Genomic DNA, 27,605 nt, shown 5'->3' with positions numbered 1-27,605 from the left:
TTCTTATGATGGTCAAACAATCTGTATACTTTTTGGTGAAAATAACATTAAAACTTTTTGAGTTACGGGACTTAGTAACTAAAACAGGTGTGTGTTTTTTTTTCACATGTCGCGCCGTATCTCAAAAATGATTTATGATTATTGCTTAAAATTTTACACACTTCTTAGTTATATTAATCTAAAGATCTGTATACATTTTGGTTTTGATTCAAAATTTATTTTAGAGATATTGAGTTTTTTGTAAAAAAAAAAGGGGGTTTTCGCATGTCACGCCGTATGTCAGAAACTATTTATGCTTATTGCATAAAAATTCACACACAAGACGATGGGCGTATCATGCGCTCATGGCGCAGCTGTTTATTAATTCCTGTATTCATATTGACTTTATACTTTTTCCAGAATTTTATCGTTTTGTGAGACCTAAAGATAAATGTGAATATGACAAGCTGTGTAAAAGTATAACAGGAACTGGGTGTGGTTACCGACCAGAAGATTCCATTCTCAGAAAGAGGCTACATACAGATAACTCATGTGAGCAATATTTTAGGAATATCAAATTCTTGGTACAATATCTTAATGTGTGTTTTTTTTTACTGATAAACAACAAAGAAACAATAACAAAATTTTAAATAGGAAACACAACAGCAAAATAAAACTTGGGGAAGACACTTTGCATTCGGAATTTACTGTACCAGTTAATTAAATATTGAATTTTGAATATTCATGTATGAAGAAAAAAGAAAAAAAAAACAAATGCAAAATTAGAAAAAACAAAAACAAATGCAAAATTAGAAAAAAATAATTGATATAGAAAAAGCAACAGCAAAATAAAACTTTGGAAAATTTTTTAGCATTTTCAAAGTTTACGTATCATGTACAATAAGGTTTAGGTTGATTTAATATTCATTGAATGCACATTTAAGAAAGTTGGTCAGTATCTTAGCAAATAAAGGATATCTTTTTCATGCTTTACGGACTTCAGTAAAAAATTACATCAAAGTTCATATCTTGTGTACACTGAGATGTTCAGAACTAGTTGACAGTTACATATTAGTAAGAAGATCAGTTTCCAAAAAAATAATAAGTCCATGATATTTTGCATGCAGTTGTATTACTATTGGCACATTTCATTTCCATGGAGATTATTGGCTCACCTCTCTAGTCATGACATTTCATTTCCATGGAGATTATTGGCTCACCTCTCTAGTCATGACATTTCATTTCCATGGAGGTTATTGGCTCACCTCTCTAGTCATGACATTTCATTTCCATGGAGATTATTGGCTCACCTCTCTAGTCATGACATTTCATTTCCATGGAGATTATTGGCTCACCTCTCTAGTCATGACATTTCATTTCCATGGAGATTATTGGCTCACCTCTCTAGTCATGACATTTCATTTCCATGGAGGTTATTGGCTCACCTCTCTAGTCATGACATTTCATTTCCATGGAGGTTATTGGCTCACCTCTCTAGTCATGACATTTCATTTCCATGGAGGTTATTGGCTCACCTCTCTAGTCATGACATTTCATTTCCATGGAGATTATTGGCTCACCTCTCTAGTCATGACATTTCATTTCCATGGAGATTATTGGCTCACCTCTCTAGTCATGACATTTCATTTCCAAGGAGATTATTGGCTCACCTCTCTAGTCATGACATTTCATTTCCATGGAGATTATTGGCTCACCTCTCTAGTCATGATCCATTGACTGAAACTTTTGTATAGATGACATGCTACACAGATGAGACATACCTCTTTTTTTAACAGTTTATTCCAACTCTTTCTTGAAAAGTAAAAGATTAATATTAGGTCTAGTGGAAGTTATTTAATGCCAATTGTTATTTTTACTTCTGTATGTGATAATGTTTATGGCAATATCATAAGAAACTCATGAACATATAACTTCAATGAAAATCTATTGAAAATCTATTTGTCACAAAAAACATGCATTTTTAACTCTGCTGAGTGAAACTCCATGGATTCAAAATCTTGCTTTACTTGAATATATTGTATGATATTATTTATGGTCTTGACTGAATTTAAATATCTTATCTAGGTAATGCAGATAAACGACAGAAAACTATCCATACAAATTTAAGCAGTTTACCTGAAGCTTCTAATACAGCAAAACAAATAGCAGTAAACTTACCTAAGGAAGTTAATGTATCAAATAACACTATTCAAAGTGAGAACTGTCCTTTGACTAAAAACAATGTAGAAAATGTGCCATCCTCATCAGTAAAACAATCAGACTATCTAAATCAAAGTTCAGAGGATTTATTTGAAGAAACAGAACCATGTTCACCATCTCGGAAGCATGATAGCAATGTTATTGTAAAGGCTGATGACATAACTTGTCCAAGTAAATATCCATCAGGTAAATATACACTTGTAGACTTGTGTTACTATATAAACGTTTATGGATTTCAGATATTGTTATTGTATGCTATTAAACAATCACCAAACTAGCGACAATGTTCTTATAATGAAAGAAAAAAACTAAAATAAGTATAAACTTATTCTATACCAAGGTCATTCTCTGTTGTATCTTTGTTGGTTTAAGATTAACTGACATTTACATAATATAGCAGTTTAAATCTGTCCATCATGGAAGGTTTATTTACTACACACTTGTACAATAGCTCAAGATTCCGTGGTTTTATTTCCTTAAAACCTTTAACACATCTTAAAACTTGCCATTTTTTGTGTACATGTAGAATGTATGGGACAATACACTAAAAGGTAATATTTAACAACAGACATACAGGGATTAATGTGCACAGATTATTATTGTTAATCTGTAACAACAAAAGGAAAAAAATCATTTGATTGCATGTAGAATTGTGATAATAAAAATATTATTGAAAATTGAAATAAGTTTTATTATTTATACAGTTCGTGTTATAATGAAAATGAAAAGATTTGGGGTAGATTTAAAGAAGAAAATATCCCAAATGTATAGAATAAAAACTAGCAACTGACTCACCACATGGACACCATAGATAAGTATAAACTTCCAGCATATGACAAGCTTATGAAGGCCTCATATGTAAAGTGTTGCATTACCTGCATTACAAAAAAAATACTATCATAAAACCTTAACAATGATACAGAGAACAAATGTTTTATACTTATAGGATATAATTGTGAATGCTGCCAAAAAAATGCAGAAAGACCATTTGAAGCAGGATGTGGACATATCTGTTGTTTTCCTTGTTGGAGAACAGCTTTTGATGTAAGTTTTAGCAAGTGGTAAAAAAACCCAAATCATATAAAGTTTGAGTGATGTATGAAAATTGCTATTTTGCAGCCTACGATATGCTTATTTTTTCCTGTTAACATTTTTTTCTTTCACTTTACATTTTTAGTAAGACTATGATAGATGATTTTAATACAATGAAATGTTTATTGCTATATAAAAAAACATATGTTAATTACTAGTAAATCAATACCATTTTATGTAAAAATCACTAGAAAAGTTTAATTTTCATGTCTTATCTACCATAAATCTGATTATAAGATTTACAGTTATCAAGTTATTGGTGATTAATTGACAATATTGACACATATTTTGCCTATTTTTATTTGCATTTCTAGAGGTTATTAGATCAGATCTATTATTGATCCACTCCATCCAAAACACACAGAGGATACCTAGTTTGTACCATGTGTATCTCTAATAGTATTCCTTCAGTGTCATTCAAACTTTGCACATTGATTGCACACATTTAAAATGTGCACCTCTTATTTGTTACCAATTATGATCATTTTTTTTTCTGGTTTCCCATGTTTAGAACATTTTTGTCATTGAATGTACAAAAGGTACTTAGTTTCATACATAATTATCTTAGACCACCAGGGCCGTAACTACATTGAGGCAAATGCCTCATGTTGAAAATTTCGAAAAAAAAATGATAAGTTGAAACAAAAGCTTGTCTTCATATCAAATTTTTTTCACGGCGAGTGTCTTGCAAGATGCAAGTTCTGTTCTGTTTTTCGGGATCCACGTTCCTCATTTATTTTTAGTTTTCAGTGTTGATGGTCTATTATTTGTCGTTATGTGTCTTATCTGTTACCGGGTTTGTCTTTTGTTCGTTTATTGCCCTTCTTTATGACTATTGTCTTAGTGTTGAATTTCCTTTGTAAATTCAATTTATTAATTTTGTTTTAAACTTGAGTTTTATTATATTTAAGGACCTTTTGTCTAATTTTAAAAAACTACTTTTAATTGTAAAAATATTTGAAATTAGCTCTCGCTTTTTTTGTTCTGCGGCGGCGTTAAGCGAACACCAATCAATCAATCAATCTTTATGACTAACACTTCAGTTGTCCAATACTAAGCTGTTTTTGATTCTTCTCGTAGCATCTGTATGTTGTAAACGTTCATTCTCTGCTTTGAGTAGACTTAAGACTTGGGAAAGATCAACAATAACGGGTGAAAGGTTGTGTGGTTTGGCAATGTTGCATGTCCAGCAATGTCCAGATATTGTTCGAAAAATTGGTTTTGAGAATATTCGATGCTACCGGACATAGAAAAATTGGTCGTTTTTTTTCATGGAAAATTAAACTTTATATTAAAGAATACAAGACTGGCTCTCTTTTCTGTAAATAAAACTAAAAAGCTAACATGGGTTAAATTAAAGTGAGGCAACCAATCTCCCGGAATCAAATCATTTAAAAAGAAAAATCATGTATTGCCATACGACCTTTTACATTGAAGGGCTAAACTTGCATTAAGCCGTGTTCAGGTCCTTAAATAGAAAATAAAGGGATATGGAGTAAATGTGCATGGGACAAAATCGCACACACAACATAGAAAAAGTACAAATTATCAGTGAACAGGGTTTTTATTCCTGTTCTTCATCTTGACAGTCGCTTGAGGGTCTTCAACAATGGAAGAATCATTCATACCCTACAACAAGTCCAAGACAGCCCCTAGCCTCGACTTAAGCGGTACTTAAAGTATTGTACTGTGAATAAATTTCAAAGTCACAAAAAAATACACCAAAGTATAAACACAATACAAGACCAGAACAGACAGATCCGACATTAATTAGCCGGTATAAAATGTAGCAATGAGGTCTAAGAACAGTTTTCCTGAGTCTACCCTGAGTGTACCCTTTTATCCCAGTTAGGAACTACATCAAGTTGTAATTGAAATGCGTTATAAAATCTGAATTCACATAGTTAAATAAATGATAATCAGTGCCCTCTTAACTTGATTTGAAAAAAAAAATAATTGACAGGTATAATACGTTTTCTGCAAGCCGAAACTCAATTAAAAAAACAAAAAAACAGCAGCCACACACTTAATTATGTGAAATACGATTTTTGCTTTATCCTACTTATCGGACTTTTGATGTTGTCCCTAAACACTTAGTCTTACAATGAATCTATATATTTTGCTTCGAGACCAGAATATTGTCGAAAACATAATTAAAACAAAACTTGCGTTTCAGATTAAGAACGGGTCCGAGAAACGCTCAGAATGCACAATTTTGCGTCATTTTTTCCAGAGCTTCTAGGGGCCATGACCCCTCACCGAAATTTTTTTCACCTCGCTTCGCTCGGCTAATATATTTGGCCTCACTTTTAAAAGAGGCTAGTTACGGCCCTGACCACATTCAAATCAAGAGGTAAGCTCTGTCCATCACATGAATATGTTTTAACAATAGACCATGGTCCTATCCAGAATTAGATATTGTACCATTATACATTCAAACAATTGATGTACTGCATGTGAATGACTATAAGCTTCACAGATTACTGGGTTATTGCCTTGAGTATCTTTCCACCAAATGACACTGACCATGAAGTTTATATTTTCAGACTAGCAAAGTTTGTCCAGTTTGCAAACAGCCAGTTAGAAGAAGACACCTCACTGCAAAATATTTTGCTGGACCTGAACTAGAATGATTGACTATTGGTGCATGAATTATTTACCTCATAATTAAAATATACAAAAAATTATAACACTTTTAACTCTTTTACTTGGTTATTCAGTCACTGACTTGAGTTAATTTAGGCTAGCATCAATTCATTGTATTATATACATGTATCTTAGGCAGGGAGTTATAAAAGACACCTCAGCACCTAATGAAAGTTAAGTCACAAATTTTGGCCCTGCAATCTGCAACATTTATGATATCTGGCCAACCCTGAAAAAAACCTTTTCTAATGAGTCTTTATCAGTTGTTTAATTAGCTCAACTGGCCCTATGAGCTATTGGCATCACTTGGCTTATGTCACTATCGTTGTTGTTAACTTTTAAAAAAAAATCTTCTCTGAAACCACTAGACAAATTTAGTCTGAAGGTATCTAGTCTAAAAGTTTTTGATTTTTGTTCCTGCCACCTACATGGCTAAAAGTAGAACATAGAGGTAAAATGCATTAATTGTCTCATATCTTGAAAACCACAATAGACAAGAGAAAATTCAACAGTACAAAAAGGCTACGAATGGCAAGATCTACCTATCTTCATATCTGCACCAAAATTATCAGATAACTCCTTTTAAGTAACTGAATTTGGCTGTGTATTGTCCACCGTCTCCACACTCCAAAAATTAAAATTGCAGGGCAGGGTTGTAAATTATGGAGTACTTAAAGCAAGAAATAGGAAAATTTCAATGTTTTACTCTGCCATGTTTGTTATTGAAATTGTACAGGCAAAACTCTAAATCCAATTTTCCTATTAGTCTAAATAACAGAATATAATCTTATGATAAAAAAAGTAAATGATGAAGTTTATGCTGTCACAAAACCATGAAATAAGGTCAAATGCCAGACTATTAGGCATCTGATATATAAAGTTTAATAAAAAGTTTACAGTCACTGTTGGACTAGAATCCCTTTATCTTGGATTTTTTTTAGAATTTTTGCAGGTGAGAAAAAAACAATGGTGCTCACTCGAAGAAGTCTCGCCTGCTTTTCTAATCATCATTGAATTTGATGTTGAAAATCTTTAAGATCAAGGTCATACAGATCCTGCAAGATGAACGCTTTTCCCTACTAAAAAATTGTTTACCTCTTGCTTGTTGAGAAAAGGGTGCAACCAAAAATTCATGTTGACCAATAAACAATGAAAATAAGGTCAACTTAAGATGAATGGACAAAAGTGTACAACTTACAATCATTCCATTAGTCAAATTAAGTTGACTTACAACTTTTAGTATCTAAGAAATGGAACTAATCACAATAAACTTAACATTGACCAATGATCAAAGATGAGAGTGCACACACTGAAATGTCTCGCCTGTTTTACTTATCATTGAATTTATGTTGAAAGTCTGTAACATGAAGGTTTTACTACAAGTATCACATAAACTTAACATTATCAATGTTCTAAAATAATGAGGTCATGGTCAGATGTTCCAGGGCAGACAGACATATACATCTTGCAATCATTCCATACACCAAATATAGTTGACCTGTTGCTTATAGTATCTGATAAACTTACAAAAGTATGAAAACTTGTTGACCAATGAACCAAAAAAATTAGGTCAAGGTCGTATAACACCTGCCAGACAGACATGAACACCTTAAAATTGTTCCAAACATAGCTGACCTATTGCTATTAGTATTTGAAAATCAATTAAAACACAAAAACTTAAAATTGATCAATGAACCATGAAAATAAGGTCAAGGTCAGATGATACTGGCTAGACCAAACGTTTACACCTTACATTCAATCTATACATTAAACATAGTTGACATATTGATTATAGGACTTAAAAAACAAACCAAAACACAAAAACTTAACATTTACCAATGAACCATGAAAATGAGGTCAAGGTCAGATGAAACCTGTCTGACCTATATGTACCCTTTATAATCATTCCATACACCACATATAGTTGAAATACTGCTTACAGTATTTGAGAAACCGACCTTATCACGTAACTTTGATCACTGATCCATGAAATGAGGTCGAGGTCAGGTGAACACTTTCTAAAGGACATGTAGGCATTGCAAAGAACCCATATACCAAATATAGTTATCCTTATATTCATAATAAGTGAGAAATTCACATGACAAAAAACCAATTTTTTTCACGGTCACTAAAGTTGACTAAACCATGAAAATGAGGTCAAGGACAATGGACAAATCTACCTTCTGAAATATAAAGCTTTATTCAAATAATTTACATCGTCGCAGGATAGCAATACCCATGTCTTGCATACTGTGACGAAAAAAAGACATAAATTAGGTCAAGTTAAGAAGAACCCATTCATACAGACATTTATTACACCTCACTATCATTCCATACATGAAATATAGTTGACCTAAAGATTATAGTATCTGAGAACGAGACCTAATCAGGAAAACTTAACATTGACTAATAACCCATGAAAATGAGGTCAGGGTTAAGTCAACCCTGCCAGAGAGATGTGTATACTTTACAGTCCTATCATACATCAAATAAAGTTGACCCCTAGCTATAGCCTAATATCATTTAAACTGATGAAACCACAAACTTAACATTGACCAATAAACCTTGAAAATGAGGTCAAGGTCAGATGAAATGTGCAAGATTGACATGTACACCTTACAATCATTCCATACAAGGAGTAGACCACGAAATCTAAACCAAATATAGTTATCCTATTACTCATCATAGGCGAGTATTTCACATGACAAACTATATTTTTTTTAATTAGTTGCTTAACCATGAAAATGCAGTCAAGGACAATGGAGATATCACCATAAGGCATCTTGTCATTGTCATTTTAAAATTGAGAATGGAAACAGGGAATGCATCAGAGACAACAACCAACCAGAGCAGAAAATAGCCCAAGGCCAACAATGGGTCTTCCAACACAGTGAGGAAATTCCGCACCCAGAGGCGGGCTTCAGCTGGCCACTAAAAAGAATGTATACTTAGTTTCTTCTGTTACCTATTCTAACATTGGACTCAGACTTCTTTTAAACTGAGTTTTACTGTGCGTATTGCTGTGTGTTTGTTTTTTCTACATTGACTAGAGGTATACTAGGGGAGGGTTGAGATCTCATAAAACATGTTTAACCCCACATTTTTGCGCCTGTCCCTAGTCAGGAACTTCTGGCCTTTGTTTGTCGTGTATGTTATTTTTAATTTTGATTCATTTAATTTTTCAGAGTTTAGTGTGATGTCCATTTTCGCTGAACTAGTAAACCTTTTTGTTTAGGGGCCAGTTGAAGCCTGCCTCCGGGTGCAGGATTTTCTCGCTGTGAAGACCCATTGGTGGTCTTGGGCTGTTTTCTGCTCTTTGGTCAGGTTGTTGTTGTCTCTTTGACACATTCCCTGTTTCCAGTTCAATTTTATCTGCATACAAGATATGCAGCATCCAGGTCTTCTAAACTTTATTTCAGCCTTTTTAAACATTTTTGTTTGTGTGATTTTCCATTCATCAATGAAGACCATTATTAAATGTAGCCTAAATCTGTATATTTTGGAGATGGTCCTGTACATTTACCAATTGGTGAAAATTCACATTAATGTTTTTTCCAAATTATTACATCTGGCTATTGTCACCTCCATATTTCAATATTGAATAACAGTTGTTATTTCCAATACAAGTCTTTGTGCTTGCTTGTTCTACTTGCAATGTGATAAAAAAATAATGGAAATGTAGGAATTGTAAAAATAAAATAAAATATTGATTCCCTATTAACTCCCTGAGTGGATAGAAAGTTTATTGTAAATTCTTACCCTTGAACAAACCAACTACAAATGGCTGAAGAATGAAAGCTGTATACTTGACAACATTTAATGAAGGCCTGATGTTACAAATTAAGACATGTAAATGTATTCCATCTATTTCACAACCACATAATGCATTCTTTGCATTCAAGTTACAAACATACAGTTAAATATAGTCTACAGATGTCTTCATGAACATAAAAAGGCAAATGATTTTTTTTCCAATGAATGAGTCTCTCTAAGATGCTCAGAGGTTATCCAATAAATATAAAGTTCATATGTGACATGACAAACAATAATATTCAATCAAGGTATGAAAGTCTACATATTTGAAAGAATTCCTATATTACAGACAATAAACTGGTAATACAAAACTTACTGGGAAAAGGAAAATAGTGACAGTGACACATAACAAAATACTTTCATAAAAACAATACAATCTATTCCAGTAGTTTACTATTTAATAGCCTTATAAGATATTGGAATAGGTAAATGGATAAATTAACAAAGATAAAATATTTATGTATTTATAGCCCGTCACTTCATAAACGAATGAATAATAATTGAAAAAGCATGGACTCTGTGAGCAAATAAGTGCAACTCAAATACATTGTACTACTACTTTCAGAATAAGTTATGATTGTTAAACTGGAGCATCCCCTGGGACTGAATAATCTTAATTTGGATTCATATTAATTGGAAGGTATTACAGTGAAACAAGAATTTTAATTACCACATGGATGGGAACAACTAAAATGGCTTGTAAAGCATGGTAAACAATAAATAAAATGCTCTGCTGGGCGCAGCTTGATACGACCGCAGAGGTCAAACCTGAACAGTTGGGGCAAGTATGGACACAACATTCAAGCTTGATACAGCACTGAATTTGGATTGTGATTAAATATTTGACACAGCATAGGTTTCTGACACAGAATGAATGTGGTCTAAGAACTTAAAATTTTTTAATTTACCTATTCAAACCATATCATTATTATTTGCTTTTATATATAAATCAGAAATAACCAATTTAAAATGGAAAATTTTAAAGAAAAAAAAGGAAAAAAAGGCAAAAAAAATCCCTCTCCCAAATTTTTTGAACCCCTTATGATTCATCACCCCCAAACTCAATCCCAGCCTTCCCTTTGTGGTATGGTACCTTGCAGTACAATTTCATAGAGATCCATACACTTGAACAAAAGTTATTGTCTGGAAACTAGAAAAATGCTTGTTTTTAGGCCCCAAATTCCTAAACGTTTAGGGCAATTACCCCGAACTCAAACCCAGCTTTCCCTATGTGATATGGAACCTTGTAGTACAATTTCATAAAGATCCATACACTTACACACAAGTTATTGTCATGAAACTAGAAAAATGCTTGTTTTTTCCCCCCTTTTGGCCCCTAATTCCTTAAATTTTGAGGCAATTACCCTAAAAATCAATCCCAGCCTTCCCTTTGTGGTGTGGTACCTTGCAGTACAATTTCAGAGAGATCCATACACTTGAACACAAGTTATTGTCTGGAAAAGAGAAAAATGCTTATTTTTTGCCCCTTTTTGGCCCCTTATTCCTAAACGTTTTGGGCAATTACCCCAAAACTCAATTCGAGCTTTCCCTTTGTGATATGGAACCTTGTAGTACAATTTCAGAAAGATCCACACACTTACACACAAGTTATTATCATGAAACTAGAAAAATGCATGTTTTTTGCCCCTTTTTTGGCACCCAATTCCTAAAATTTTGAGGCAATTACCCCCAAAATCAATCCCAGCATTCCTTTAGTGATATGGAACCTTGTGGTACAATGTCAGAGAGATCCATACACTAACACACAAGTTATGTCTGGAAGTTACAAAAATGCTTATTTTTGGCCCCTTTTTGGCCCCTAATTCCTTTACTGTTATTACCATAACCCCCAAAATCAATCCCAACCTTCCTTTTGTGGTATTGAACCTTGTGGTAAAATTTCATAAGGATCCATTCACTTAAACTAAAGTTAGAGTGCGAAAACCAATGTGTCTTCGGACGACGCCGGACGACGACGCCGACGCCGGACGACGACGACGACGACGCCAACGTCATACCAATATACGACCACAAAAATTTTTTTGCGGTCGTATAAAAAGTATTTAGTTAGAAGTATATCAGTGTGCATTCTTCTTAAAAAAATATTGCAAGTAAGCATCATTTATATATAAAAGTTCATACTTCAAACGCATAGGAAATACACTTACATCAGTTGAAATAAAGGAAAAAATGTACCTTTACAATTAACATTTTACTACAACAAATTATACACTTAACAATCATTATAATACAATTCAAACACATAAATTAACAGCATGAACAATAAAATTAAGCACTGATTTGCTGCATGAATAGCTGTTTCTAGTAATAAGTTACAACCTCAATCCTGAATTGATTTAAAATTGCAAACAAATGCAAAAGCCGCCTTAAAAAGCCCAGTATGCATGGTACTACTACTACACAAATGTACTAGCTTTAGTCAATATGACTGATGTTTAATTTTTTAACAAACATTTTCTTTTTGGACAGTTCTTGGGTAAACAAGAGATGATAGTATGTAATATATCAAGGAAATCAATAATTTATATTATATACCTCTCACCATAGGGTTGCTTTGAAGCAACTCAAACAAGCCATTTGAAAGGGGAGTAACTCTAACAAAATAAAATACAAAAGTCAAATTCACCATTTATGAATGAAAATGTATGCTGGAATACAGGTGGATACTTCTTTTATACTTAAAACTGTTACATTTGCTTGCAACAAAGATCAATGGCTACTAATGGAAGAGCAGACCAAATATTAACAGACCCATGATCTATCTCCAGAATTTTAATACATTTTAAAACAAATACAAATTTCAAAATCATTAAAACATAAACAGGGTTAGGATCTTTTATTGATCTTGAAACTACTGGTAAAAATGCAAATGTCTATGAAACACACAAACAGTACTCAGGGTAAACAGCCTATCATACATGTATATAAGTATTTTAATATGTGTAAATTGACCTTACAAGAATATTTGAATAGATTACTATGCCATTTCACAAAAATCTGACCTTTTACTGACCATTATTATATAATGAGAAGATATGCCTCATGGTTGCAAAGTAGAAAACTGTTGTGTTTTGAAGCTATCCCCTAGTGTAAAACTTGTTGGGAAACTTCTGGAACCAATTCATGAAACCTTAGTTTCAACAAATAATTATGTCTACCCGGTATTGAAATGTCAAGTTTCTTATGAATAAAAAGAGATGTGGGGAACACATCTATGAGACAGCAACCCTAAACACAATAAAAAACAAAGATATGCCTTTCCTGCTTTTAAGTAAAATAAAAAAAACTGATATTTCAGAACTGCTACTAACTACTTGTAAATGAGAGTGGATGTCTCTTTTCAAATGCTTCTAAAGCTAACCTGATCAAAAATATGTATACATTAAATTCAGTATAGAGCATGAAATAAAAATTTATATAGTTCACAAAATCTGATATATTCAGATATAGACCTGATCAGAAAACTTTACATTGAAGTGTTGAGGCCAACAGAAGAGATTTGTTTACCTTTGTCTCAGATGAGACAATTAAACAAGAAAAGATAGAATAAATTGAAGAACATTGGCGTATACATCAATGAGAAAAGTGTCTATAATACAATATGTAGTAACACATACACTTGCATTATATGAAAGATTTGGGTCAAGTGATACACAAAGTTCAATTCAAAGTGAAAGTTCCAATTTAATATCAGTAGACCAGATGAGACAACAATACAAAGTAATTTTTATAAAAATACCCAAAACATACAATTAAAATTTTCAGAAATTTCACTATAAAAAGTCTTTTGAACACAAAATTTAGTCTTGAAATCTTGGCTTATAGAAAACCAATGAATTTCAAAATGGGAGAGTGCTTCCAAGATTTCTCTTTAAATTTACCATTGATTTGTATGTAAAACTATGCTTTGATTTTACAAATGCAATATCAATTACATTCAAATGAAGAAAAGTTTTGCCAAAATGAATTTCGAAAAAGCTTTCAAAATTTTTCCCATCTGAATAAATTAAAAAAAAAAAAGAGTTCCAGCTGTTTGACACCATGTTTGACACATAAGTTGGTCAATTCTGACAAATATATCACTTGTTTTAAATACCCTACAACTATGACAGAAAATCCTTCCATTTATAATTTAATTAGGTTCATTATGTTCATTCTTAACTAAGTTATCGAAACTTAAGTTATAACAATCTATTACCAATGTAATAGCCATACATGTTTGTTGCAATTTTTTGACAGATTACATGGAATATTTCAAACATGGACATGATGGATGCATAAATTTAAAAATTTTAGAACTCTGTATAAAATCCTAATTATGATATTCTTTCTGAATTTCCCAAAAGTCCAGTTCCTTTAAAGCCTGATTCAGGCCCAGAAGAGACTTGGATCATATCTTGTAAAACTAAAAGGTCTTCAGCAGGTTCGTCTGCTTGTAACATGATAATGGATCCTGGTGCAATACGTAGGCTACCTAATGTTGCAGTGTCATCACACAAACTGTGTCCATTCATCAGTAAAGTTTGATCAAAAGGTGGCACAGAAAACAATTTCATTAACTGTAGCTTAAAATCTTTCAAAGTTTGTGAAGATTTTACTTTCACTTCTTTTTCACCTCTCACTTTTCTATGACGTTGACTTTTCCTTGTTCCATTTTCATTTTTGGACAATTTTTCCGGAGGTTCCTCTAAAGGATCACTTGTGCTGCCTCTTTTCTTTGAACCATGCTGATTGAAGTCTGGATCATAATCCTTAGAATTCTCTGACTCGTTAGGATTGAGAGAACTGGATCCTGCTGACTTCTGCAATTGCTTGGGAATTTTGCGTACAAATATAACTGCTTCATCATAATCAAACCTTGCATTTTCTTCTTGATTTAGACGACTAACAACACATTCGTCACATACTTGTGGAAGTGTTACAATTCCTAGGTTTTTGTCATCATCTTCATAGCTGATAATGCTTATTTCATAATCCACATTGAACATTTGACTGATCTTGTCCCACTCTGAACTCCATGTGTAAACAAAGTTATCGTTTACATATAATTCTAACTGTCCTTGAGACTGAGGATACAGGTAACCCTCATGTTCACATATTAGAATGGAATTTCCTATGTTCTGAATTGGGGGGTATTTTAGTGGTTCTTTAATAAATCTCCTCAATTCTTCTAAAAATGCTTTATTTAAAATAAATACTTCTATTGGTTTTTTCAGAGTAATTGGTCTTTTTCTGTCATTTAGAAGATCATTAAGAGCTGTTTTTTGTTCTTGAGCCAATTTTCTCAAATATTCTTTTGTTTGTTGTTCATTTCGCATTTGGTCATTGCATTGTCCACAAACAGGATCATCTTTAGCAAACTCTGGACAATTGGCAAAATATTCCTTGAGCCTACGCCAAACTTCTACTGGGACTAACTTTCTACATGTCATATCTGGGTCAAGTCTATCATGAGCTTCACAGAGAATATCTTCATTAAATTTAAAGCTTTCTTCTTCTTTAGACAGAGTTTCATCTATTGTTATTGAATTATCTTTCTCTTTTTGCCCTTCTTCTTTTGTACCAGAACTTTCTTTTTCTTTCAAACCATTTTCTACAGAAGGTTCAATGTCAGTTGAATCTCTCTTATCATCATCATTTTCTCCAAGTTGCTCTAATACCATTTTCTTCCATGACCTAAATGAAGCTTTACCTACCCAGTAACTAGGACCAGAAATGACATTGGGTTTGGTCATGCTGCCGAAAAGTTTGTCATCTTCCATCATTTTAATTTTTGTCCTAATCACATGGCACTGTTGTTGGACACAAAGCAAACATAAGCTATCTCCTCCAATAAGCCTTTGTCCTCCTTCATATCTATTACATAAACTTTCACTACCATTTAAGTTTACAAATTTTAGTTTCATGGCTGCTGCTGGGGACAGTTTGTCATGTTTGCATAATGAAGGTTTATTGTCTATTGGTTCTGCTTTAGCTGGATCAGTTAGCCATGAATTCAGCCATTTTTGGCTAATCCATTCTCCTTCATTGACTTCCAGTTTATCAAAGGCTAGTTTCTGATACGTTTCTTTTATTTCTTCTTGTTTTTCCTTTCCACTTTCTATATTCTGATCTCTAATTAACATTAATTCAGACACCCAATTTTCAAATGTTTCATTGTCTTTAATGACATAATCTAACACATGAGCTGGTAGAAGTTGTTGAGCTTCTGCCTTACTATCAGTACTACAGGGAGCTTCTTCATTTAGTGTATATACCAACATGTATGCATTACGTGATGAATGATATCCTTTTGGACATCTGCCTTTCTGTTTAGCACCCGTCTCCTCTGGGTCATCCTCTGTACCCAACTGAAGTTTACTTCCCTTCATTTTCTCTATCTCTTCATCATTAAACTTATACCAGTTTTTACTGTTTATATCTCTGATATGTGCAATATAATGTCCACTGTAAGCAGTGGGTCCACGATGTATTAATACAGCTGTAAGGTTGTATGTAACAGAATTCCCTTCCACACCTTCAGGCATGGCTGGATCTCCAGCACAATTATTCACAGTCAAATATTTTGTCATATCAATTTGTTCTGGAAATTGAATAAAGCTGTTCAGTTTCTTTTTCATTCCTGTTTTCTTGTCGAAAACAAATCTTAAAAGTTGTAAATTGAGGACAGGCGGAAGGTATTTTAAATGTATTTTCCGTGTAGCATTTTGTTTACTATTGCACGAAGAACACATGTACTGGTTATCTCCCTCTAATTTCTCTTCCTGTAAAAAATCTTTTAAAGATTCATCTAAAGTTTTATGTCCTTTTATACTTAAATCTAGTTCATAGAATGTTGATGGTCTTTCAGATTTTGTCCCACATCTATTACAAGTAGTGACATACGCATACTCTCCACGGAACTGATTTTGAATAACATTTCGCACACATGCATCCCTTTGTCTTGATAAGGCATCTTCTAATAATGTTAAGAATAGATTAGAAAATTCCTGAGCATCTTGCTGCTGACCAGCATCTAAACCTAAATGTGTTATGAAATCTTTAGGATCTAAATATCTTCTCTCAGATAATGAAAGTAAGGCAAATAATGCTTGAAGATGACCACCAATGGAAGAAGGTGACCACTCTGCTGTTACATCTCTGGTAACATGTTCATCTGGTTCTCGGAATTTGTAAAGTGCATTTCGGATAACAGGATTATGAAACCACAACTGAAGAAATGTGTTTACATAACAGGTGGCTCCAAGATTTTTCAGTCCAACAAACATATCATCATCACGCCTCTCATAATTTGGATCTTCAATTTGATGCCAATCATCATCATCAATTTTCCCAAACCACACTCGTTCTCCAATTGCATTGAGACAAAGGGGGTTTCCTTTACAGTTGCGTTTACAAGATCCTAATGGACATGGTTTTAAGTTCAATCTGTATGCTGTCCGAACATGGTCAAATGTGACATTGTCAGGATCAGTTGTTTCTGCCCATTGCCAAGCTGCTTTATCAAGCTGAAACTTCGAAGGCATCTTCAAAAACCTGAAATATATAGCATTAAGTCTATTAGTCTATAAGTTTTAAAACCAGTAGGCATCCCAGCATCCTACATAAATTTTTCATATTTAAAACTTTCAAAGTCAGAATCAGGATAAGCAAGTTCTTCAGTAACTTTGTGGTTGGTGAAATAGGGCAAAACAGTACCTTATTAGAAGAATTTCATAGCAAATTGTAGATTTGATAATGATGATGATGATGATGGATGGCTGCTTAATGTCCAGTGGCAAATTAATATGCATATTCAGGACGTGAACTTGTTAATGTATATGAATATTAACCCTGCATTGTACTAGACCTACACACAGCCAGATTTTTAACGTGCTAGTTCACAAGGTAACAGTCCACAGGAAGACATTTCACCTTACTGGGACACATCATTCTGACTTCGTGCTGACCAGTCTTTGCTCTTACTCCTTAATACTGCGTGCTTAGCGGGGAAGCAGCAAATAAACATTTTTAAATCTTTTGTTTGACCCAGCCGGAGTTTGAACCCATGACCTCCCGCACATGAGTCGAACATGCTACCATGAGACCAGAGGCAGTTTGTAGATTTGAGGGTTGCTAATGAAGTTATTATAGTACACTTAGTCTTTTTGACATGTTTTCCTTATTTCAATTCATACTCAGTTTCAATGCAAGGACAATGCTATCAAATTCTTTAATCAACTATAAACTTACAGTTATTCCAAGCATTTTGTGATAATGATTGGTAATTTATTTTCTAGATTTAACACCTAAAACCAATTTTTTTGTATCTGAAAATCATAGAAACTTTGCCAAAACTGAAGTAGATTACTGAATGTATGGTGTTATGAATGTGATGCTATCATTTCTAGAAACGAAATGGTATTAAAAATTTCCCTTTTACCAGGACACTATACATGCTATATGAAAAAATAAAATAACAAAATTACCAAACTCCAAGGAAATTTCAAAACGGAAAGTCCCTAATCAAATGGCAAAATCAAAAGCTCAAACACTAAACACATCAAACGAATGGAAAACAACTGTCATATTCCTGACTTGGTACAGGCATTTCCTATTGTAGAAAATGGTGGATTAAACATGGTTTTTATAGCTAGCTAATTAGCTAAATCTCTCACTTGTATGACAGTCGCATAAAATTCCATTATATTGACAATAATGTGTGAACAAAACAAACAGACATTATAGGGGTACAGCAGTCAACATTGTGTTATAATCTTTATCACTATAAAAACCAACAAATATGTCAACAAAGAAAAACAATATGAGATATAGACAAAGCACGTAAGCAAAAATGAAAGACAAGAATGTAAAAATTGACCATAGCACAATAACACAATGAGGGAATGTAATTTACCAAAAAAATTTTGGGGAGAACACTGATTATATTTCATTTCTTTCCCCTCTTTTTAATTGGCCTTTAAACTATAATAAAATGCTCCGCTAGGCACAGCTTGATACGACCGCAGAGGTCGAACCCTGAACAGTTGGGGCAAGTATGGACACAACATTCAAGCTTGATACAGCTCTGAATTTGGATTGTGATTAAATATTTGACACAGCATAGGTTTCTGACACAGAATGAATGTGGTCTAAGAACTTAAAAAATTTTAATTTACCTATTCAAACCATATCATTATTATTTGCTTTTATATATAAATCAGAAAGAATCAATTTAAAATGGAAAATTTTAAAGAAAAAAAAAGAAAAAAGGGAAAAAAAATCCCCCCCAAATTTTTTGAACCCCCTTATGATTCATCACCCCCAAAATCAATCCCAGCCTTCCCTTTGTGGTATGGTACCTTGCAGTACAATTTCAGAGAGTTCCATACACTTGAACACAAGTTATTGTCTGGAAACTAGAAAAATGCTTGTTTTTTGGCCCCTTTTTGGCCCCAAATTCCTAAATGTTTAAGGCAATTACCCCAAACTCAAACCCAGCTTTCCCTTTGTGATAAGGAACCTTGTAGTACAATTTCATAAAGATCCATACACTTACACACAAGTTATTGTCCTGAAACTAGAAAAATGCTTATTTTTTGCCCCTTTTTGGCCCCTTATTCCTAAAATTTTGAGGCAATTACCCCCAAAATCAATCCCAGCCTTCCCTTTGTGGTATGGTACCTTGCAGTACAATTTCAGAGAGATCCATACACTTGAAGTTGAAGTTGAACACAAGTTATTGTCTGGAAACTAGAAAAATGCTTATTTTTGGCCCCTTATTCCTAAACGTTTTGGGCAATTACCCCCAAACTCAATTCCAGCTTTCCCTTTGTGATATGGAACCTTGTAGTACAATTTCAGAAAGATCCATACACTTACACACAAGTTATTGTCATGAAACTAGAAAAATGCTTGTTTTTTGCCCCCTAATTCCTAAAATTTTGAGACAATTACCCCCAAAATCAATCCCAGCATTCCCTTTGTGATATGGAACTTTGTGGTACAATGTCAGAGAGATCCATACACTAACACACAAGTTATGTCTGGAAGTTATACAAAAATGCTTATTTTTGGCCCCTAATTCCTTAACTGTTGGTACCATAACCCCCATAATCAATCCCAAACTTCCTTTTGTGGTATTGAACCTTATGGTAAAATTTCATAGAGATCCATTCACTTAAACTAAAGTTAGAGTGCGAAAACCAATGTGTCTTCGGACGACGACGACGACGCCATACCAATAAACGACTGCAAAATTTTTTTGCGGTCGTATAAAAATGATTTTTCCAATCAACAAGTATAACATGTATAATATTCTACATAGTTTGGTTATTGAACCTTTCATATCTGCAGAATTCAGGATAAGTTCATGATGAAATTTTGATACACAGAACCCAAAGGACCATAATATATCTTAACATGTGATTTTTGGGATAAACTGTGACAGATTGATTGATTGGTGTTTAAGGCCACTTTCAGCACTATCGTGCTATTTTGTGGTGATCAGTTCTTATTGGTGGAGGAAGCCGGATTTCCCAGGGAAAACCACGGACCTTCAGTAGGACAACAGACAATCCTAGTCAATTAAGATTGGAGTCTAGTGTACCTGTCACGTGGGATTGGAACTAACAACCTCAGTGTTGACAGGCTAGTGATACAGTAGTTTGACTACCTGTACTAAGACCACTCAGCCACCGATGCCCCCATAATGTGTTAGAAATCACATCCATATAACATGTGATTGAGTGAATCAATCGTTCTTTCCAGAAGTGCATTTATGCTATTTTCAAAAGTTCTGTTTTTTTTAAAGTTTGATGATTGATGTTTTAGTTTATAACTTATTGTTTTTATTTGATATATTTGCTGTTTGTCTTAAGAATTGTGAAAAGAACATCGTTTACTTGTACAGCCTACAGGTGATTTTTTTTATTTTTTAGTGTATTGATAAAATCTGGGGAACAAAACATGTTATCTTCAGGTGTTACACCACTTATTTGGGCCAAGTCTGAAAGAACATACCAGAAAGTAGTACATACATTTAAAACAAAATAGTTCCTATGCATGGTAGTAACTTTCAAAATATGTAGAATATTTTGGTAATTTTGGTATCATGAAAGCTGAATGACTGGTGATCCTTGTTTGACTTATAATTTTGAACAATAAACAAGATGCACATGCTGAAATGTCTCGACTGTTTTACCTATGATTGAATTCATGTTGACAGTCTGTAAAATGAAGGTCTTATTACAAGTATCACATAAACTTAACACAATCAATGATCCATGAAAATAAAGTCAGTCAGATAAACCATGACTGATAGACATGAACACATAACAATCATTCCATACACCAAATATAAAGGTCCTTTTGCTTATAGTACCTGAGAAATAGATCAAACCACAAAATCTTAACATTGACCAATGAAACATGAAAATGAGGTCAAGGTGATATGAACCCTGCCAGACAGACAATCATGCAATACACCAAATATTGTTGACCTATTGTTTATAGTAACTGATAAACTGATATAAACATAAAAACCTATCATTGCCCAATGAACCATGAAAATGAGGTCAAGGTCATCTGAAACCTGCCAGGCAGACATGTACACCTTACAACTATTCCATACACCAAATATAGTGGACATATTGCTTATAGTATCTGAGAAATAGACCAAACCACAAAAACTGAACATTGACCAATGAACCATGAAAATGAGGTTAAGGTCAGATGTAACCTGCCAGTCGGTAATTTGCCCATGCAGGATGGCACATTTGTAATTTCTGTTGTTGTGACAGCTTTTCAACTCAATTATGGTCAATCTTATAACAAATTTGACTGAATAATCTAGCAGACATAGGATTCCTATTCTACTCAAATGACACAAAACACAGATTTGTATCCTAGTCAAATGACATAAAACACAGATTTGTATCCTTCTCAAATGACACAAAACACAGATTTGTATCCTACTCAAATGACACAAAACACAGATTTGTATCCTAGTCAAATGACATACATGTAAAACACTATTTTTAAATATTTTTTGGAAAAGCAATTAAATCTTTTTGGGACGGTTAGAAGGCAGGAAAGAGACTATCTTTTTTTTTGCCTGATCACAAATATCACTCATTTATGTTTTTAAATTATCAGAAAGAGAGACAACTCCTACATATACATGTACATTACTTGTAACAATTTTTATTGATTCCAATTATTTAAAATTCCTTGTTTTAGTAATCTTCTGACTGTAAGGCCAACTAAAATTAATTAGATTTTTATCCAGATTTTTTTTAAAAGTAGGGCAGGTGGGAGGATTTAATTTTTATATGCTCGTCAAAATTTTGACGGGACGTATTATGGTATACAAATGTCGTCTGTCCGTCCGGCGTAAACATGTCGCACCGTAACTTGAGAACGACTTATCCAAATTTCATGAAACTTAACATAGTTGTTTCTTATGATGGTCAAACCATCTGTATACTTTTTGGTGAAAATAAGATTAAAACTTTTTGAGTTACGGGACTTAGTAACTAAAACAGGTGTGTGTTTTTTTTCACATGTCGCACTGTATCTCAAAAACAATTTATGATTATTGCTTAAAACTTTACACACTTCTTAGTTATATTAATCTTAAGATCTGTATACTTTTTGGTGATGATTCAAAATTTTATTTTAGAGATATTGAGTATTTTGTTAAAAAAGGGGGAGGGGTTTTTCACATGTCGTCCTGTATCTCGAAAACAGTTTATGATTATTGCTTAAAATTTTACACACTTCTTAGTTATATTAATCTAAAGATCTGTATACATTTTGGTTTTGATTCAAAATTTTATTTTTGAGATATTGGTTTTTTTTTTTAAAAAGGGGGGTTTTCACATGTCGCGCCGTATCTCAAAAACGATTTATGATTATTGCTTAAAATTTTACACACTTCTTAGTTATATTAATCTAAGGATCTGTATACTTTTTGGTTTTGATTCAAAATTTTATTTTAGAGAATGTCAGAAACTATTTATGATTATTGCATAAAAAGTCACACACAAGGGTAATAACAAGCTTATATCATGTATATATAAGGAATTCTACATTATTTTTCAAATTCTTAATCTAATATTTCTGATTGGCAAACACTGCTCTACATGTAATTGCCGCTTTAGAAACCTATTTTTAGTAAATAGCAAAATCGTGGAGAAATGTTCTCTTTTACACTTACCTAGATCAAATTTATTTTGCTCTCTAAGTTATGATTTGTAGTGCCCATAAAAGGAAGCATATGCATTGGTATGCAACACAAATATTATGAGTACAGAGTGAAATGAAAACTCAAACTGTGTTGAAAATACTAGGGTTCATGCTTTTAAGATTCTTACATGTGTATGCAAGGTGCAAATATAATTACAATGTAAAACATGAACTGAACCAAAAGGAAGAAGTTGTTTAATGACTCTATTGAGGGGCTGGGGACAAAGGGTGTTTGCTGTTTGTCAACAAAAACAACAGCCTTCACTGGGGTAAATCTAAGGGCTTGCTATAATACATTTTGTACGTTGGCCGACTCTTTGTACTCAATAAACGCCCATAAATCGCACAAATTCGTGCTTGTGTCAATTACTTTATTCCAGGTATGTTTTTGTACCAATGTGTTCTGTGATTTTCACGCTTTGGTTATCATTCACAGTCCAAATTTCCTAACATAAAGTCATTGTATAAATATTCCAAAAAATCCACGGTTTTTCATTCACTGAAATTTGTGACATACCACGATTAGCTTTCTTGGACATTGCCTATTATTCGTAACCCGAATATTCCATGCCCTTCTAGTAATCAATCTATATTCTCAGAAGATAATGTTATCATCTGACATCATTGAGCAGAAGAATATGTCGACTTATATTACTCGAAGAAATACAAAAACCGAAATTTGAAACAGGAAGTTTTGAATGAAACGAAATTATCGGCGGTTACCAGTAACGGAAATGAACAAAATCCAGAAATTGTAAATTTTTAAAAATAAAAAAAATTGGGGCGGAACAATTTCAGAGGGGCGGGCGGGGATGAAAATCTATCAATTAATTTTAATTGGCCTAATTATGATCTTAATTATTTATGAAAAAGAAATTATTTTTTTTTAAATCTTGAACATATTTAATTCAGGGTGATGTGACTTTTTTTTAGTGGGTGAATGGACCTGAAGGGAACATCCTTGAACCTCCACAACTTAGGGGGGAAATAATGATTCCTCCATCTCTTCAGCCCTTTCTTTAAATTCCCATCTTTACCAGCTTTTAACAAGACAAAAAGGGTTAATCAAAATGTGTTTATCTTAAGTTTGAGTTAATATAGCTTGATCTGGCTATGCAAAATTATTTCCCTTGGCAATTTTTCAATGAAATTCCTGTTTCTTGCTTTGCATTTGGGAGTGCATTTTGAAGCTTTACAAACACAATAAGGAAGTACTGTTGAATGAAATTTTCCAATTAAATCTTCCTATAATTCCCTAAAAGTTCCAAAAATTTTGTACACAGAAACAATCTTGACTATGTTTTTTTTAAGCATGTGGAGTTTTAGACTGCACATCCAAAAATTTAAGCAGAAACTTAAATTTTCTTCGAGGTGGGTGGGGGGATTTCATATCTCAATCAAGTTAAAATAGCCCAAAGTGAATCTGGGTTGTTTTGCCCCTATTCCCATTTGCAACCAGTCATTCTGCCCTGATTTCATAAATAAATATCGTTGAGCAAGAATATGTATTGTTTTAATTTGTTTAGCCTTTTACGTGTTTTATGGGTATTTAGACAGGAAATGTTACATCTTGAGTGTCATTTTGATGACCATCTGGTAAGTGTGTTTTTTGTGACTTGCTCTATGTGTTAAAAATAACTCAAACAAACTTGAGAAATGTATGAACAAAACATTCTTCAACACAGGCTGATATCCAGTTGAAATTAAACAAAAGAAATTGAACTCTTTATTAGAGAAGGTAAAAATGGCCAAGTTGGTATATTTCAATTGTTTAATTCTGTTTCTCTGGGCTTTGAAAGTTTAATGTAGGTGCATAAGTTAGGATTTTATGCATCTTATATACACGGTTTTTACTTAAATTATAGTATGGATCTTCAAGATATTTGTAAACTTTTAAATTCCACAGAAAGTTAAAAGATTGATCTTTATAAAGCATTAACTTGCATCTCTGCCCCCGGAGACATTTTTTTTGGAAAAAATCCTAGAAATTGGCAATTACACAACTGTATTTCATCGAAAAGAGAAAGGCAAGTATACCTTTGTATGTACACATGTGTATGAGACGACAATTTTGCCTTGAAAACATATAAATAAAAAATATTTGATACATCATCTTGCTTCAGATTCTATTATTTTCACATATATAAGCTACTGTACAGGTTGATATAATAACATTGAAAACTCACAGTACTAAAAATTGAAATATATGGATTAAGTGAAATACCTTTCTAACGAGTCATAACAACAAAGTAGGTGTGTTTGAATAATTTTTTTTTACTGAAAACCGTAGACGACAGACTTTACAAGTGGATCTTAAAAATTCAAAACTTCAGAAAACATCCATTTTTTGTGCGTATTATCTAGGGTAATTCCTCTTCAACCTCTGAAAACTTTTAGTGTGCCCTTCCACGAAATATATTAGATTTTTTTTTTTTAACTTTTGAAAATTCCCGCTGACAATCAAAAAGACAATATTAATTAAATGACTAAATGCCTAAAAGTACATTAAACGATGCTTAATCATGTTAATAGCTAGTACAAATGTAAGATACATTTGTCTTTTAAAATACAACTGGAATATAAGGGTCGTAATGATGCTATGTGGATAAGTATATCGGTTTTCAAGTGCTAAATCGGCCGTCCATCATCCCTACAATGGCCTTCCTTTTTACGATTGAAAAAATTAGGTGGCGTAATGGGGAGTTAATTGGAAGCAAGTTAACTCGTACCATTGTAAACTCGTACCACGTAAACTCGTACCAAAAAAGTTAACTCGTACGAACGTAAACTCGTACCACTGGAAAGTCGTACCAATCAGAATTTTATACTAGATTTTAATGAAAACTTAGACAAAAATACGAATGTTTAATGATTTTTTTTTTGGTAAACTTAATAAAAAAAAGTTGAATTACTTGAATTTTATACTAGATTTTAATGAAAACTTAGACAAAAATACGAATGTTTTTTGATTTTTTTTTGGTAAACTTAATAAAAAAAAGTTGAATTACTTGAATTTTTTTACTAGATTTTAATGAAAACTTAGACAAAAATACGAATGTTTTATGATTTTTTTTTTGGTAAACTTAATAAAAAAAAGTTGAATTACTTGAATTTTTTTACTAGATTTTAATGAAAACTTAGACAAAAATACGAATGTTTTATGATTATTTTTTTTAAGATTCATACAAAAAATTGAAATATCTTGGAATTTTATACCAGATTTTAATGAAAACTTAGACAAATATACGAATGTAATTTCTTAATCACCATGCTAATTAATATATTAAATTCCTTTGATTGTGTGATAATTGGTTGATTATAAACTAATCAACTTGTTTAATCATATTATTAAAATTTGATTGTTGTTATATAATTTAACAGCTTGGAATTAAATGTATAATGTTTATTATTAAATGAAATTCCTGATTATCAAAACAAATTGGTCATTGTAATTTCTAATTATATACATTTTACAGATTTAAGAGGTATTGAGTGAAATTAAAGTATATATTCATCATTAAACACCATTTGAATGCGTTTAAATAAGTTGGTACGAGTTTACAATGGTATGAATTTACCATGGTACGAGTTAGCAGTGGTACGAGTTTGCATTGGTACGAGTTTTTTCTTAGTGGTACGAGTTGACATTGGTACGAGTTTACAGTGGTACGAGATAACTATAATTCGAGTTAATTTAGACGAACAATTCATATTATGGAATAAATGGGATTTATTTTTTTAACATTATCAATATACAATTATTTCAGTACAGGGCAAACTGAACCAGACCTAATGCGAACAGGAACCAGGGCAAAATAACCCACTATCCAGTTGCTCAATAAAGCTATATTTGTAGATTTCCTGAACCCTGTTCATTTTTCTAGGCAGTAGTGTTTAGATTGTACTGAGTATACATGTACCCTTGGTTTTATCAGTTCTTGGGAAAACCAAATATTCTGAACGAAATCAGTACATAAGCAAACTTGGTACCTTGTTACATGGATGTGTAATACTACTTTCACAACGACACAACTTGAAGAGGTTGTTTTTCGGATCAGAAAAAAACTGTTTTCATTCGTGTAAACAAAAGCCTAAATTTTCATATATTAAGGAAAGAATATTTACTATTTTTCTGAACATGTAAGGGGATACAATGTCATTTCAAACTACGAATATATTTCTTTTTTCTCATTCCCGCCTCCGATTCAAGAGTGATGAGTTATGTCCCTTTCTAATTTTTTCAGGCTGATCGAGGTCAGATAAATGCTTCATAAAGATTGAGCTTGACTAATCTTACATGGATTCTGGTCGGGGACAAATTTTAACCGGCCGCTTATAGAAACACTCCTTAGGTGCTTGATTGAATGTTGTTTGGTTGAAAATGGAATGGAATATGGAACGAAAAATGGAATGGAATAGAATTCAATGAAATTCAATGCAATAGAAAGGGATGTGGATTGTAGAATTGAATGCAATGGAATATGGAATGGAGAATGGATTATGGAATGAAGAATGGAATATGGAATGAAGAATGGAATATGGAATGAAGAATGGAATATGGAATGAAGAATGGGAATGGATATGGGATTAGGAATTGAAATGGGAAT

The 27,605-nt window shown here is 32.8% G+C and overlaps 2 protein-coding genes and 1 long non-coding RNA gene across 5 annotated transcripts in view; 1 reads left to right on the top strand and 2 right to left on the bottom strand.

Annotated features, from left to right (window-relative positions):
• The window catches only part of LOC127711096 (regulator of telomere elongation helicase 1-like), a 46,211-nt gene extending 40,233 nt beyond the window's left edge, over window positions 1-5,978 (top strand). For both annotated transcript variants that reach the window (XM_052217056.1, XM_052217051.1), the window contains exons 32-35: window positions 400-531; window positions 2,065-2,385; window positions 3,146-3,243; window positions 5,838-5,978. In XM_052217056.1, the coding sequence (XP_052073016.1) occupies window positions 400-531; window positions 2,065-2,385; window positions 3,146-3,243; window positions 5,838-5,924 (638 nt within the window). In that variant the 3' untranslated portion in view covers window positions 5,925-5,978. The remainder of the gene's footprint in view (window positions 1-399; window positions 532-2,064; window positions 2,386-3,145; window positions 3,244-5,837) is intronic.
• LOC127711450 (uncharacterized) overlaps window positions 1-27,605 on the bottom strand; it is a 344,411-nt gene that overhangs the window by 110,021 nt on the left and 206,785 nt on the right. Inside the window, exons 1-2 of one of the 2 annotated variants that reach the window (XR_007986713.1) lie at window positions 19,899-20,010; window positions 10,994-11,637 (exon numbers count right to left, since the gene is read on the bottom strand). This is a non-coding gene — a long non-coding RNA (uncharacterized LOC127711450). Of the gene's footprint in view, window positions 1-10,993; window positions 11,638-19,898; window positions 20,011-27,605 lie in introns of those variants that run through there. The other variant, XR_007986708.1, reaches the window with a different exon arrangement.
• Window positions 11,811-27,224, bottom strand: LOC127711127 (ubiquitin carboxyl-terminal hydrolase 48-like). The gene is made up of 2 exons (XM_052217080.1): window positions 27,124-27,224; window positions 11,811-17,307 (listed from the first exon to the last, which is right to left on the bottom strand). Exon 2 carries the CDS (start codon window positions 17,295-17,297, stop codon window positions 14,088-14,090), a length of 3,210 nt encoding a protein of 1,069 aa, XP_052073040.1. The 5' UTR covers window positions 17,298-17,307; window positions 27,124-27,224; the 3' UTR covers window positions 11,811-14,087.

The sequence above is a fragment of the Mytilus californianus genome, unplaced genomic scaffold (assembly GCF_021869535.1).
Source record: "Mytilus californianus isolate M0D057914Y unplaced genomic scaffold, xbMytCali1.0.p SCAF_1, whole genome shotgun sequence".
NCBI classification, from domain to species: domain Eukaryota; kingdom Metazoa; phylum Mollusca; class Bivalvia; order Mytilida; family Mytilidae; genus Mytilus; species Mytilus californianus.
This window is presented reverse-complemented; position numbering and strand designations above follow the sequence as displayed.